The 15729-nt window shown below is 32.2% G+C and overlaps 1 protein-coding gene across 1 annotated transcript in view; it reads left to right on the top strand.

Moving 5' to 3' along the window:
- Window positions 1-14238, top strand: part of LOC132719049 (clathrin heavy chain 1-like) — a 30938-nt gene extending 16700 nt beyond the window's left edge. Inside the window, 20 exon segments of the mRNA XM_060702790.1 lie at window positions 312-494; window positions 989-1126; window positions 1570-1662; window positions 2119-2190; window positions 2588-2768; window positions 3360-3523; window positions 3951-4076; window positions 4406-4671; window positions 5129-5240; window positions 5591-5859; window positions 6190-6373; window positions 6782-6974; window positions 7440-7597; window positions 7930-8094; window positions 8469-8625; window positions 9033-9151; window positions 9821-10384; window positions 10734-10955; window positions 11555-11630; window positions 12185-14238. Coding sequence (XP_060558773.1) covers window positions 312-494; window positions 989-1126; window positions 1570-1662; window positions 2119-2190; window positions 2588-2768; window positions 3360-3523; window positions 3951-4076; window positions 4406-4671; window positions 5129-5240; window positions 5591-5859; window positions 6190-6373; window positions 6782-6974; window positions 7440-7597; window positions 7930-8094; window positions 8469-8625; window positions 9033-9151; window positions 9821-10384; window positions 10734-10955; window positions 11555-11630; window positions 12185-12333 — 3591 coding nt within the window. The 3' untranslated portion in view covers window positions 12334-14238.
- Window positions 14239-15729: the final 1491 nt, after the last annotated feature.

A 15729-nucleotide genomic window follows, 5' to 3' on the forward strand; every position in this document is an offset into this window, starting at 1 on the left:
TTGGAAAATTCCTTTTGTCACATAATATGCCAGTGCCCAAAACAGAAAAAAATCACTAAAGAACAGGCCATTTTAAAGTATCCATTAGTTAATAAGGGGCATATGGATTTGCCCTTGACCATTTGTCACTTGGTTTGTCCATTTCTTTGTAGGCTGACAAAACAGTGAGAAAAGTCACGTTAAATGTTAAGAAATATGTATTTATTAATATATTACTTTGAAAATTAGTGACATCATATTTAAAGATTAAAAGTTACAATAAAATGATTTTATATTACATTTCATTATTTAAAGTTATTTTGTTTTTCAAGGTGATCCAATGTTTCGCGGAAACAGGACAGTTCCAGAAGATTGTACTGTATGCGAAGAAAGTTGGTCATACCCCAGATTACATATTCCTTCTACGTAACATAATGAGGATGAACCCCGAGCAGGGCCTCCAGTTTGCCCAGATGCTTGTACAAGATGATGAGCCACTTGCTGATCTTAACCAGGTATGTTGAGTTGAAAAAATATTCACATTAATTTTATCAATTTTAATTTGTAAAAATAAATGAATTGTTCATAGTTTGTATCATGTGCATTTTAATTTGTAGCCTACTAGTTGACATAGGTCATCTCAGTTTACAGGCTTAAGTAGAATTTTAGTAGAACAACAAATAAATGAATAAAATCATAAGCTTTTTGACTTGTCAATTTAAATTGAAGATTTAAGGAAAATAAAGAAAGACTGCATGTCGAGTTAACTGTGCAACAAAACATATGCCTGAAGATATTTGTCAATTCACAAAAATGAATCAAAATCAATATAAAGTTACAATTTTGTTTCCTTGAGAAAAACATTTCCTTGGTTACAACGATGATACTGTGGTCTGTAAAAATAATGCATGTGCATGTTTTAGGTTGGGAAATTTCACAAACATTGTAACACATCTATTTACATTGTCATTAACTGAGTGATAATTTTTGTTATATCTATGTTGAACAGGTAGTGGATGTGTTTATGGAGTTTAACTTGATCCAGCAATGCACATCATTCCTTCTTGATGCCCTGAAGAACAACAGACCATCTGAGGCCCCTCTTCAGACCAGGCTTCTAGAAATGAACCTTATGTCAGCCCCACAGGTAAATTATTCTAGAACCATCACTACAGCAAATGTTGTGTCATTTATTTCTGTACTTCTAAAATTGTTCAATTTTGAGACCCAATTATATATGGGAACTACTTGTTTTGCAAACTCTGTACTAATGAAAAGTAAGTTTTTTGCAACAGTAAAAGAATGAACTACAACTGTTGTAGTGAAAATAAACTTAGATGCACAGATTGCATGTTGAACATTAAATTCATGATTTGATGGCTCTTGTGTTTGCTAACATAACATCTGCTTTGGAGTACAAAACCGTATTGTTTTAAAAGTAGTTGGCTAAAATTTTGATCATATCAAGATAGAACTTTAATCATATTATCGGAAAGACACTGATGTATCATGTGTCTTAGATTTTCATAGATATGATACCATGTTAAATGATAATGAATAATAAAAAATAGATGTAATTTCATTATGCAGGTAGCCGATGCTATTCTAGGTAACCAGATGTTCACTCACTATGACAAGGCACACATCGCTCAGCTCTGTGAGAAAGCTGGTCTTCTACAGAGGGTATGTATAAAAAAACATCATTAAAGTGATCTTAATCATAAGCTGTTAAAATCTGTTTTTTATCAACAACTTCTGTGTCTTAACAATAAAGTGAGATATAATGGTAGTATTAGTATAACCCGAGAAATTTCAAAACATATTCCACGCATAATGCATTTTCATTTAATACAAAATGATAAAAATTATAGGTTTAATACATAAAGTTATCAAGAAAGAGTTACTTATTTTAATCATTATAATTCAAAGACCTAAACTGAAAAGCATTTGCAACCAGTATAAAGTCCAGCACCCTTGTACATCAACAAAATCTGACCAAACTTGATATTGTTCAGGTGTTCCGTTTTGATATCAAAAATCTTATTACTGCTTATTGACTATTGTTGACTCTAAGCAAAGCAAGACTAAGGTTAATAGTTCATGTTCACCATTTATATTCTATTTGTCCACCATTTTCAGGCCTTGGAGCACTACACAGACCTGTATGACATAAAGAGAGCAGTTGTACATACACATCTTCTTAACCCAGAGGTAAATATTGTAGATAATACATTCCTTTATTTAATAAAGCATTTCAGTTATTGATCAGATTCATGCTGCAATTTTTCTTTGATTGTAATTTTCATATGTAGCTTGTTTGATTTGAAATTTTGTCTTTATGAAATGCCTTTGACAGGAATTTACTTGACATAAGTTTTGAATAACTTTAACTCATTATGCTAGCCAAATGGTACAACTTAAAACTGCCTAGTTCTTATTAAGTGTATGAAGGCATTATTGCTAGATAAACTGACATATTTGAAGGTCTGCATTACTGTTTTAGAGATATTGATTATAAAATAAATAATACTTGGAAATGGATATTGAATGTGTCCAATAAAGTTCTACTTTGTAAGTGTAATGAATATTTTCCGGTATATAATTTCAGTGGCTAGTAAACTATTTTGGTTCACTGTCTGTAGAAGATTCTCTAGAATGTTTGAAGGCTATGTTATCAGCTAACATCCGTCAGAACCTGCAAGTGTGTGTACAGATAGCATCTAAATACCATGAACAACTCACCACTAACTCTCTCATTGAATTGTTTGAGTCATTCAAGAGCTTTGAAGGTTAGTATAGCTTATTGTGTAATTGTTGAATAGGTCTTGAACCTTTGCTGTGTTGCTTGATATTTAGGGTAATAGAAACATAAGAAATAATGATTTGATAAAGATATGCATCTCAAAATTGCTACATACATTGTATATGCCAGTGGTGGTAAAATGTATGAGAGTTCAGAACTTTTGAGAGAACTTCCATATTGTGATATAAAAGAGTATTATAAACATTTTGTTTCAAGTGATGTTCTTGTTTTGAATATTACATTGCTGGATGAATTTTAATTGTTGCTGATCCCTTTCAGCAATTTGTTTGATAGATGTGTATTTGAATTTGAAATACTTTGTGTAATGAAGGTATCCAACTTGATAATAGAAGATTATCAGTTCTGTTTAAGTTTATTATTATTTCAAAATTTAAGCATGTGTCTTTTATCTTCTTCTTTGAACAGAAAAGTTAGGAAGTCAAAATATGACATAAACATTGTATGACCTTAAATCATAAATGATTTTCTCAAAAAGTATCAGTTGATAAAGGTTTACTTGCTTACTTTCGATAAATAACTTTTGTGGTTAATGCATATTGTTTTGTTTTGTTTTCAGGTCTCTTCTATTTCCTTGGATCTATAGTTAACTTCAGTCAGGATTCAGATGTACATTTCAAGTATATTCAGGCTGCGTGTAAAACCGGGCAGATTAAAGAAGTGGAGAGAATTTGTCGTGAGAGCAATTGTTATGACCCAGAGAGAGTGAAAAACTTCCTTAAGGTTTGTCCAACAAATTTGAATTCTGTGCAAAAAAAAAAAATTGTCTGGCATAGGAATGTATTCAAGAGAGGATGATTTAGTTGTATTCTCATGTTTTGGTTGTAATTCCCTATTTATATGCAGGTCTTGTAATGTTATAAGCTGTTTGTCCGCAGTGTTCAGTAATTATTTTCATCATATTAGTTGGACATGAAGCATATTGAATTTTGTCTTTATATTTTAAGTATTGAGATAGTTTCTACCTTAACACTTGGCACATATTTTATGCTATGGTATCTATCTATCGTAAGTCACAAGCCATTTTGTTTACTGACAATTTTTGTTTTAGATGAATTATTTCAATAAAATATTAGTCAGTAATATACTTTCCATGAATGGTTTCTATTCACAATTGTTATGTTATTAACTGTGGTCATTTTGTTTACAGGAGGCTAAATTGACTGACCAACTGCCACTGATCATCGTGTGTGACAGATTTGACCTGGTGCATGACCTTGTTCTATACTTGTACAGAAATAGTCTACAAAAATACATTGAAATCTATGTACAAAAGGTATAACAATATTAATCAATTTGATACCCCTGTTATAGATCTGCGACTTTTAGTATTGCATTGTAGCAAATTTTATATGTGATTTAATAGATATATTTTATAATGATTAGATCAGTAATAAGTTTTGAAGTTTAAAGTATCTTCACATTGTGCATAATTAAACATATCAAGAAAATTTTTACGTTGTAAAAAAGTATCAAACTTAAAATCGTCATGAGATGTCGTACCAGTTTTGATGTTTTAAGTTCTTACTGTGTCTTAAATGTTAGATTGAAATAATATGATAAAAAGCCCTGATTAAAAATTTTGAACTTTGTGTTGTTTTTCAGGTGAATCCATCCCGTTTACCTATTGTTATTGGTGGTCTGTTGGATGTAGATTGCTCGGAAGATGTCATCAAGCAACTTATCTTGGTTGTGAAAGGTCAGTTCTCCACTGACGAACTTGTTGCCGAGGTGGAGAAGAGGAACAGACTCAAACTTCTACTGCCCTGGTTGGAGATGCGCTCACACGAGGGTGTCAATGAACCAGCCACTCACAATGCTCTAGCCAAAATCTACATTGACAGTAACAACAACCCAGAAAGATTCCTCAAGTAAGACCACTATTAAACTATTTTTGCAGTGAAGAGTGTTGTATATTTATCTAAATATTCTGTAGTTCTTAAATGGACATGTACAAATTCAATTTTTTTAAAATGTCTGTCATTAATTTTGGGGATGTCATGTTTAAAGTGGTCAGCCAACAGTATAGAGCCTGGTCAGACTGCAAGAGGTTTGTAGGCTGGCCTTACTCTATACTGGTGGCAATGGTTAATAACTTTAGCTATAAAAATGTTTCCTGTAGTTGCTTCAATTTCTAGACTGCAAAAATTTGAAGAAAACAATCCTGGTAGATCAGTTTTACTTAATTGGTTAACATTTCTCAAGTGAACAAAAGTCATTTCAAAATTTAAAGGGGATAAGTCTGCTTTACAAAATGAGAATCTTAGTGCCTAAATAATTCTTGCTATTATGTATTTTGTATTGTATATTTTCTATAATTTCTTTCAGAGAGAACCAATACTATGACAGTAAAGTTGTAGGTAAATATTGTGAGAAGAGAGACCCACATCTTGCTTGTGTAGCTTATGAACGTGGACAGTGTGACATGGAACTTATCAAGGTAAATCTTTCATACTTATAAATGAGCAGTTGGGCCTTGTTTAAGTCGGCTGATTTGAATGATTTGTCTTTATAAACTTTGGATATTCAGATCTTGCCAGGGACAAAAATATCTTACAAGTTAGAAACTAACCAACAATATGTTGGAGCATTTATTCTTTTTAGATGCCCACTTGCCCTTAAGACAATGATCTAAGGGGTAGTATTACGGCATCATTAAATCTATACAGTGAGTTTTTCTTGAAACCGAATCACTAGTAGGACTAATTTATAATTTGATGAACTGAATTTAAAATGAAATCTTGGAAATTTTAATTCTGTACTTCAGTGTCATGTAATCTCACCTTTCAGGTGTGCAATGAGAATTCATTGTTCAAGAGTGAAGCTAGATACCTCGTGAGAAGACGCGACCCAGATCTCTGGGCGGTCGTCCTACAGGAAGACAATGAGTACAGACGTCAGCTGATTGACCAGGTTGTGCAGACCGCTCTGTCCGAGACCCAGGACCCCGAGGACATCTCTGTGTCAGTGAAAGCTTTCATGACCGCTGACCTACCAAACGAGCTTATTGAACTTCTGGAGAAGATTGTCCTGGATAGCTCAGTCTTCAGTGAACACAGGTACAGAGGGGTTTTTGGTTATTAATGTATTGCCTCTGTGCAAGACTCTTGTTTCTGCCACCTCAGATTATGCGTTATAATTTTTGTATGTTTTGGATATTACTCTGACAGTACTATTGTGTTGAGGGAACTATATTATTACCTTTGTAGAAATTAATGAGACTATTACCATGCTGAAAAATGAAAAGCACGACCTCATTGGTGACCATTCTCATTTGTTTAATATTTCTAAATAAGTTTTTTTGTCAATTTACGATGTAAATCATTATAAATTGAAACACACACCAAACCTGTACACCAAATCCAAGTTGTTTATGTCTGTTATTACAGAAACTTGCAGAACTTGTTGATCCTGACAGCCATCAAGGCAGACAGAAGTCGTGTGATGGAGTATATTAACAGATTAGATAACTACGATGCACCAGACATAGCTAACATCGCCATCACTAATGAACTGTACGAGGAAGCATTTGCCATCTTCAAGAAGTTTGAAGTCAATACTTCAGCTATTCAGGTAAGTGACTAGTCCAAAATAAAGATCATAAAAAAAAAAACAATAGATAGACTGGGAAAAAAATGTGTATGAAAATATGTTTTCTTTGAACATTAATTTGGATGTAATTTAGCTTTGAACTAACTTTAAGCCAATCTTGGTTCTTTTTTTTTAAAAGAACTGTGTATTTTGTAATGTTCAAGTAAGACTTGGTTGTTTCAATACAAAAAATATCTTTTTATTGTTGAAGTATTTTGTCAGTTTCATTTAATATTTTTGTTTGACATATGTAAAGAAGTCATGAATCTTCTTTATCAGATACACTTTTAATAGTCTGTAGGTTTAAGTCACTTTTGTTGATTCTTTGTAACATAACTTATGATGCAAAGAGTCTTGCAATGACATTGATTAAAATGTGATTACTTGCAGGTACTTATTGAGCATGTGAACAATTTGGACAGAGCTTACGAGTTTGCAGAGAGATGTAACGACCCTGCAGTATGGAGCCAGCTTGGTCGCGCTCAGTTGAACGGAGGTCTTGTTAAGGAAGCTATTGACTCGTTCATCAAGGCTGATGACCCGACACAGTACATGGAGGTTGTCAATGTAGCAAGTAGTAGTGGTAAGTTTTTGATTATAAGTGGTTTCAAACAGATTGATAGAAAGAAAGTTAAGACTTATTGTAATTTAACCAGTGACAGTTGCATGTATGTATACATAGGCTTTTACACTGATTGTTAGAATATGTCTGCATTGTTGGTGAATAATTATATCTTGATTGCAGGTATAGTCTATTTATCCAAGTTCAGAAAGAAGTTTAACCTTAAAATGATTGGAAGATTGCAAAATCTTCCCAGATGAACAACATAATGTATTATAATATGTGAAAATACTGCATAACTGCATTCAAATACCTAAAGAGGTTGGTCTATAGATATACCTTACTACTGTTAAAAAGTGATTTGTCAACAGCTTTTCATTGATATACATGTATGCCAGATACCATGGGTATAAAAGTACTACAGAGTAACAGACATTAACTGTCTTGTTTGGGAACATTTAAATCATTGTATCATTATTTTTTTAGACAACTGGGAGGACCTTGTCAAGTATTTACAGATGGCCCGTAAGAAGGCCAGAGAGACATTCATTGAAACAGAATTGGTGTATGCTTTTGCCAAAACCAACCGACTTGCTGACCTGGAAGAATTTATTTCTGGACCAAACCATGCTAACATTACACAGGTAATAGCCATAATAAATAAGTTACTAAGTGAAGGGTTTTTGTCATCTACTTTTGTGGATTGTTCTTTAAACATTCTTTTAAAATGTTAAATGTACACAAATGTTTTATAGAGGTTCATCTTGTATATAAATTATTATTGTGTTATTGATGTAAATTTTTGTTGCAATTATCTGGAGCTACCCAGCAATATTGGCAGTCTGTCACCTTATGAAATACAGTGGAGCCTTTCTCCACCAGTAAAGTTTAGTCACAGCCTTGACAGTATACTGTGCCATTGAGCCCCCTTTAAGGAATGATTTTAAATCTGTTTTTTTTTGTTTCTGTTTTAAAGGTGGCTGACCGTTGTTTTGATGACAAGATGTACGAGGCTGCTAAACTACTGTACAACAATGTATCTAATTACGCTCGTCTCGCTATAACTCTAGTCCACTTGGGAGAATACCAGGGAGCCGTAGATGGTGCTCGTAAAGCCAACAGCACAAGAACATGGAAAGAGGTAAGAAAAAAAAAAACCTGATATTTGCCGTTTCTAGGTGATGTAATCTGTAATAATCACTTATTCTGTGTTATTGCTTAGTTATGGAATGATTTTCTGCATTTTAGAAAATTTGTGAATGAAATTTTACATTTTGTGAATCAAATTTCACATTTTTGTGAATCAAAGTTCACATGTTAGTGTAATGAAATATGCCTTCAATTATATGGGTTTGTTTTAAGGAATTAGTTTTAAGGAATTAAATTTCACCTATTAGCTCCATACTCGGAACATTCCTTGAACATAATTATTTCCAATTTTGTTCTATATACCTTGAGTTTGATTAGGAAATGAACAACGCCTCAGTGATTACATGTGTTATTTGTGTTTTACAGGTGTGTTTTGCGTGTGTGAACAATGAGGAATTCCGTCTAGCACAGATGTGTGGTCTACATATAGTGGTTCACGCTGATGAGCTCGAGGAACTGATCAATTACTACCAGGATAGGGGTTACTTTGAGGAACTCATTTTATTACTAGAGGCAGCATTAGGTTCGATATTTAGTCATGTATCTTGTATAGAAATTAAATTGTATTATATAGAGATTCATGATTGACCAGGGTTAACATTATTAACATATTGACAATTCATATCATGGTGTTAAAATGGGTTGTATTTTCAGCTCTATATTAAAATATCATCCATGACCCTTTGGCAAATTGGTTGTTTTCTTTGGCTCATCTGTTGCCTCAGATAAAAAAGAAAACACTGCTACTGGCAGGTTATAAGGTATAGACAGTAGTTGTTTTATTCATTATTACCGAACATTTGCAAGTTTAGCATTGTTATATTGTGGAGTATTAAATTGTATGTATTATGTTTTCAAATTTAGCCATGAACAAAAAAATCTGTTTTATGAACTAATTAATTTATATTTTGTTTCCTACACATTTTACAGGATTAGAAAGAGCACATATGGGCATGTTTACAGAATTAGCCATTTTATACTCCAAATTTAAACCAGGAAAGATGAGAGAACATTTAGAACTATTCTGGTCGAGAGTAAACATTCCAAAGGTAAAAAAAAATCGGCATATATTTCATTTATATAGTTTTACTGCTGAAATGACAAAATTGAAATGAAAATCTAAGCTAATGTTTAAGACAGAAGTGAGAATAATGAAATGGTCCCTTTAGTTGAATAACTATAACACTTCAGTGGGTATACTAAACAAGATTAAATCGGCATACATTTCATAAATATAGTTTTACTGCTGAAATGACAAAATTGAAATGAAAATCTAAGCTAATGTTTAAGACAGAAGTGAGAATAATGAAATGGTCCCTTGTGTTAAATAACTATAACTCTTTAACTATGAATAACTATAACTCTTAAGTGGATGAAGTAAACAAGATGAATTTAAGAATGGCTGTTGTAATTATATGTACTTTTGAAAAACTTTATTTTGCTTAGATTGTAAATAAGGTTCCTTATTGTTTTCAAAATGGGTCATGTATTTGCATTATTCATTTTTTATGACAACAAACATAATAACAGTATTTTTTAATGGTACGAGAACCAATTAAAATTTACTTTGTGAATGATCGTAGTTCTGCGATGTTGAAGTCTAATTGAAAAAAAAATTTAAATAGTGACTGAAATAAGATTCTTCTGCAATGTCAGTTTAAAAGAAAAGATTCAATTTCTAGTAGTAGCATATAAATTTATGTTTGTATTTACTAAAGGTCCTTAGAGCTGCTGAACAGGCACATTTGTGGCCAGAACTCGTTTTCTTGTACGACAAGTACGAGGAATATGACAATGCCATTCTGACCATGATGAATCATCCGACAGAAGCCTGGCGCGAGAGTCAGTTCAAGGATATCATTACAAAGGTGGCGAATATTGAGTTGTACTACAAGGCCATTCAGTTCTACCTGGATTTCAAACCACTTCTTCTGAACGACCTCCTGATGGTCCTCACCCCTCGTCTAGATCATACTCGTTCTGTTACCTTCTTTGATCGCGTCAACCAGATTCCTCTAGTTAAACCATACTTACGGGCTGTGCAAAAGAACAACAACAAGGCCATTAATGAGGCCCTGAACAATCTATTCATTTTAGAAGAAGATTATCAAGGTCTACGCGCGTCCATCGACGCGTACGATAATTTTGATAATATAACGTTGGCCCAGAGGCTGGAGAGGCACGAGTTAATAGAGTTCCGTAGAATAGCAGCTTATCTTTACAAAGGCAACAATAGATGGAAACAATCAGTGGACCTATGCAAAAAGGATAAACTCTTTAAGGTAAACAACATCAAAAGATATCATAATAGAAATGACACTTATCAATTAAAAGTGAATATATAGGTTGCCTTTGTGTTATATTAACTTTAAAAGACTTTTGGAAAATATGCGATATAGGGTAGGGGATCATACATAACATATTCAGTGTGTACTTTTAAACAAAGAAAAATGTAACAAAAGAAAAGTAATTTGAATAATACTAATAAATAAAATCATTGATGCACGATTCGCTTAGGTTTAAATTTTAACATAATCACGGGGGAAAAACTGTAATGATGAAAACAAAATTAATTAAGCAAAGAAGACTAAAATCTCTCAATTGATATTGGACGTTTTATTTTTTCTACAGGATGCAATGTTATATGCTGGAGAGTCTAGAAATATAGATATAGCGGAGGATTTGATAGCCTGGTTTTTAGAGAACAAATACCACGAGTGTTTTGCTGCGTGTCTATTCCAATGTTACGACCTGCTCCGACCAGACGTCATCTTAGAGCTGTCCTGGAGACACAATATCATGGACTTTGCCATGCCCTACATGATACAAGTTATAAGAGAATATATTAGCAAGGTAAGGCTTCATTTTGGACGCTCTTTAGCCTGTATACTGACCCTGGCTTCCAATTACCTACCGTTGCCGCTCACAGCCATGGGATTTGAAATCCCACTAGCAACTTCTGAATTTTTAATTTGAGGAAGCTATTTTTCCAGTGTATGGAAGATCAGTGGTTTAACTTGGTTATCCACTTTTGTTAAAGATAATACATGGAGTGCTTCCACCAACAAACCAAAGGCAAACAAAGGCATGTGATAAAAATTGAAGAGAAAAAAAAAATCCAACTTTACTAAATATTCAAGGGGAACTATGTTTCTACGAAAAATAGATATTCTATAAACAATCTTGTTCCACATTCTGGAAAAGCTTATAAATGGAAATAAAGTTTTTTGAAACATGCATTTTGCGAAGATAATCTTAATTTAAAACTGAAGTGAAAAAAAACCAACCCAATTTTACTAGATAATAAAGGGGAAACAAAGGTTGTAAGGAAACTTGATAATCTGACAAAACAATCATTTTCTACTTTCTTGCAAGCTATCTTACTTACAAATGTAAAAAAAGTTTTTGAAATATGTATTTTGACAAAATAATCATAATTTTTTTCTGTGCAGGTTGACAAACTAGAACAGTCAGAGAATGTCAGGACAGAAGAAGAGGAAAAAGCAGTGGAACAACCTATTGTATTTGGTATGTTGCTATCTTGATATGAGCCGCGTCATGACAAAAGCAACATAACGGGTTTGCGACCAGCATGAAACAGGATCCAGTTTCTCTACTTGTAATAGATTCTGTAAGCAAACAGCATGGATCCTGATCAGACTGCGCGAATGGTTATTCTGTTGGTTTTGTCGTGACGCGGCTCATATGTGTTTCACAGTTTACATTATAGAAGCTCTACGGGAGTCCAAAATGCTATTAACAAAAAGATCGCTACGTAGGTCACTTTAAACCAGAAAATATGCATAACATAATATAGAACATTACTTTGAATACATATTATGATTGTATTTTAAAAACCAGAAAATACGCATTTTATAAAAAAGAAAAAAACTTAGTATGTGTTACAATGGTATTTCTTGTTCTTCAGGTATCTTTTATTACGTAAATATTGAAAGTTCTTGAGATGTGTTAATTGTCCCTGATTGAAAATAAAATTTGTTTTACTTTATTGCATATAGTTAATATGGAATAAAGGAAAATGGTTGAATTGACAGTTCATTGTTTCAATTTCTTTTCAATAGCGGAGCCACAGTTGATGTTAACTGCTGGACCACAAATGATGGCTGCCCCACCGCAGGGAGTGTATGGTCAGCAACCAGGATATGGAATGCCACCTGGTGGAATGCCAGCTGGTGGCATGCCACAACAACCTTACGGATATAACATGTAACTCCCTAGGAAATACAGAACATTTCAGTAGATTATCATTTAAAAACATATTTAACTCTGTTCTAGAATAGGATGGAGAATTACATTTTTAAGTCTTTTCATGATCATATTTACTAGGTAAAAAATTTGTTTGACTTTGGAAATGATGCTTTGGCGAGCTTTCGGAGAAATGCGTAACAGAGATTGCAATAGAGATAGGGACTAAACTATACCGTAATGCTGTTGAAAGATTGATCTATGACGGGACCCAGTTTTGATGTGTGCATATTTATTGTTATATTTTGAAAATGTTGCAGTACTATAATGAGAAGTGTGTTTATAAATATTGTTGTCAGTTGAAACAAAAAAGTGTGAATGCTGAGGAGAATATGTTACTTATGAAATGCTTTAATGTTGTTTGTTAAGTGTAAGTTGGTGTATAGCATACAGAATATACACAACTTTGATTATCTAGTGTGTAAATCGATTTATAATTCGGAAATTGTTATGTGCAAAAATTCAAGCTCTCCTTTTGTATTATAGCTTTTATCAGGCATTTGAATTATATTTACTAATCTTATTGCACTTTAAATTGTATTCTGCATAACCAAAAAAGTACATGTAGCTTATGAGAAAATAAGTTTGCAGATCTCTATTTTTTATGTGTGTTTATATACAGAATTTTAGAGAATTTCTTGCAGGCTTTTCAAAGGTATGAAATCCTTTGTTGAAATTATGATAGTTAAAACAGAAATTTAGTGGATGATCAAAGTTAGTTATTGTGTAACCACTGAGAAAATAATCATGGCCCAAAAATAGCCTGAAATTTAAATTTATGTTATACATTATTGTTTGTAATTTTGTTATTTTAAAGATAGTTTTATTTATTCATACTCATTATAGAAAGTTCTGTTTATTTATAAATTGACCCCCCATATTAGTCTTAAAAGTATAAAATTCTTGTTAGTTGAATTAGTATTTCCCATCAGTTTATGTTTAGAAATTGTTTTTAAGATTATTTCATGAATTTCTTTTATTTGCATGCATTAAAGAAGTGTATGTACACAAAATTTCTTAAGTAATATAGGAAAGTGCTAAATAGTTTCATTCATTGATTTTAAAGTTGAATTTTGCAGTGTAATATTGCTGGAGTAATTGTGCAGCAGAAATTTAGTGATTTATTTTTACGTTGTTTTTTTTGTTTGTTACAAATAGGTTTTTCCTTGGCTACTGTTAGAAAATTTATATGGATATTAGATGTTAATATAAAGAATACTGTTGTATGACACCTGCGTAAGTTTTACTGATAGAGCACATATTTTAGACAGGTATTTGATGTTGTTATGAATTTGCTTCTTTACAGGACAATATGATGTCTATTTATAGATTATAGGTATCTATTTATAGAAATAAAATCTATTTATAGAATATAGATATCTATATATAGATCACTGATGTGGAATTATAGATAAGGTGTTAGGAATTTAGGACATTTGATGACCATGGTAAAATATTCAATACCTTCCTGGCAAAGCTTTTGGAGTGAAACAATTGTTGTTTTTGGATAATATATATATATATGTTATACATTCATATTGAATATTGTGCAAATAATGGTGTATATACTCCTTAGACAAAGAAATTCAATATAATCTACATGGTTAACTTTTTCCCTTTTTCCCCATAAAATCATTTATTTGAAATTCATATACTGTTTCAGCGAATCAAAAGCTGTGTTTGTATGTAAACGATACAAGTGAGTTCGTAATAGATTAGAATCCAATCAGATACATTGTAAGATGTGATTAAATTGTGTCGTGATTTCTGATTGGCCGTAAATTTTAATGTGTATCAGTATGAAAAAAGAGTATAGCTGTAAACATGTATTTCCAATACACAAATAGTAATAAACATGAATAATTGTAAACCTGTGTTGTTTTCTGTTTTGAAAGTGAAACTTGAGAAAATTATTCTCAATGTTCCTTATTTGGTCATGTGAATACTAAAAAGGTGAGCTTATCCATGGCCAGTCCGCAATTTCTTTTGAGTGATTTCCTTGCAATTAACTAGATGTCTGGTTTTGGAAGGGGTTTTCAATTTACCAAAATTACTTGGAAACCATCCTTTGTCTTTCAAATTAATGTTATTCCCCATTTTGAAACATGCAAGATAACTATTCTACTTGTTTTATCCTAATCAATTAGTGCCGACAAAGATAAGCTGGCATATCTGTGATTAAGAAATACCCTAAAAGTGGTTAAAAGATGGACAAGTCCAGTTGCAAGGTAAAATATCAATGTTGAAATTGTGTAAAGTTTATATTTACTTTCAAATCCTAGTACATGTACTTGATTTTATGAAACTGGCATGTATTTTACATTGCAAATATGTGATACTTTAATGTCACAGTCAAATTTAAAAACTTTTAGACAAGATGGAAACATATTGTTATAAATAGGATTTGGTAATGATTGTACCAGTACAAACAGAAGAAACCAAATAATGAATCCAGAACTATAAAAACTGTTCTTTGGAACCTCCGCAAACAAAGTTTAGAGGGGGTATATAGAATTGAAGTTGTAGCTTGGTCCACTTCATAATTTTCAGATGATAACTGTAGACAGAGGCAATGAATAATGGATAATTTGTAGTACACAGATCATTAAAATACAGGTAAAGTTCTAGTCTGGATTCAGACCACTAATTTTTCACAGATTTATGGTCACTTTTTCTCCTATTTTAAATTAAATAAAATAAAACATGAAAACTCCTAAAAAGTAATGGATTGAAAGCAATTTTGGTACACAGGTAAAACATCATGAAGTACAGCTGGAGTTGGAATTAGTCTTCAAACACTAAATTATCACTTATTGATGAGCCATTCTACAACATAAAAATACAGTTTCCGTAGTATAACTGAAAGATTTGATACATTAACAAAATGTTTATACTCCGGTATAACATAAAATACATATAAGTATGAATTGGGCTTCAGGCATACTTATGGTCCCTAACAAATTTCAATTTTTCAGAACAGACAGTTTCTTGTTGATAAAACTTCAGATATTAAGTTGTGACTAGAATTAGATTAAGTATTAAATAAGAAAATATTTCAGTACAGAAATAAATTGAAGATATTAACCAACTTCAGTGATAGCTCTAAATGAAAAGAAGTGGTCATAATAGGTAGGAATTCCTAACAGTACCTTTTAATAGTACTTTATTTAGTATGAGGTGTTAGGTGGGGTTATGAGTCACATTTAGTGAAACATATAGATCTAGTCAACTGGACAGTCTGGAAAATGGTTCTCCCTTTAAATCAAGTCAATATTGGCATCAAATTTCAAATTCATAATGAATCATAATAGTCACAGAATATATGCCTTTAATGGAATTTAATGCCATAGTGAAATCCACT

This window comes from Ruditapes philippinarum, unplaced genomic scaffold, assembly GCF_026571515.1.
Source record: "Ruditapes philippinarum isolate M1 unplaced genomic scaffold, ASM2657151v2 ctg1648_1_1_1_1, whole genome shotgun sequence".
Classification (NCBI taxonomy): Eukaryota; Metazoa; Mollusca; class Bivalvia; order Venerida; family Veneridae; genus Ruditapes; species Ruditapes philippinarum.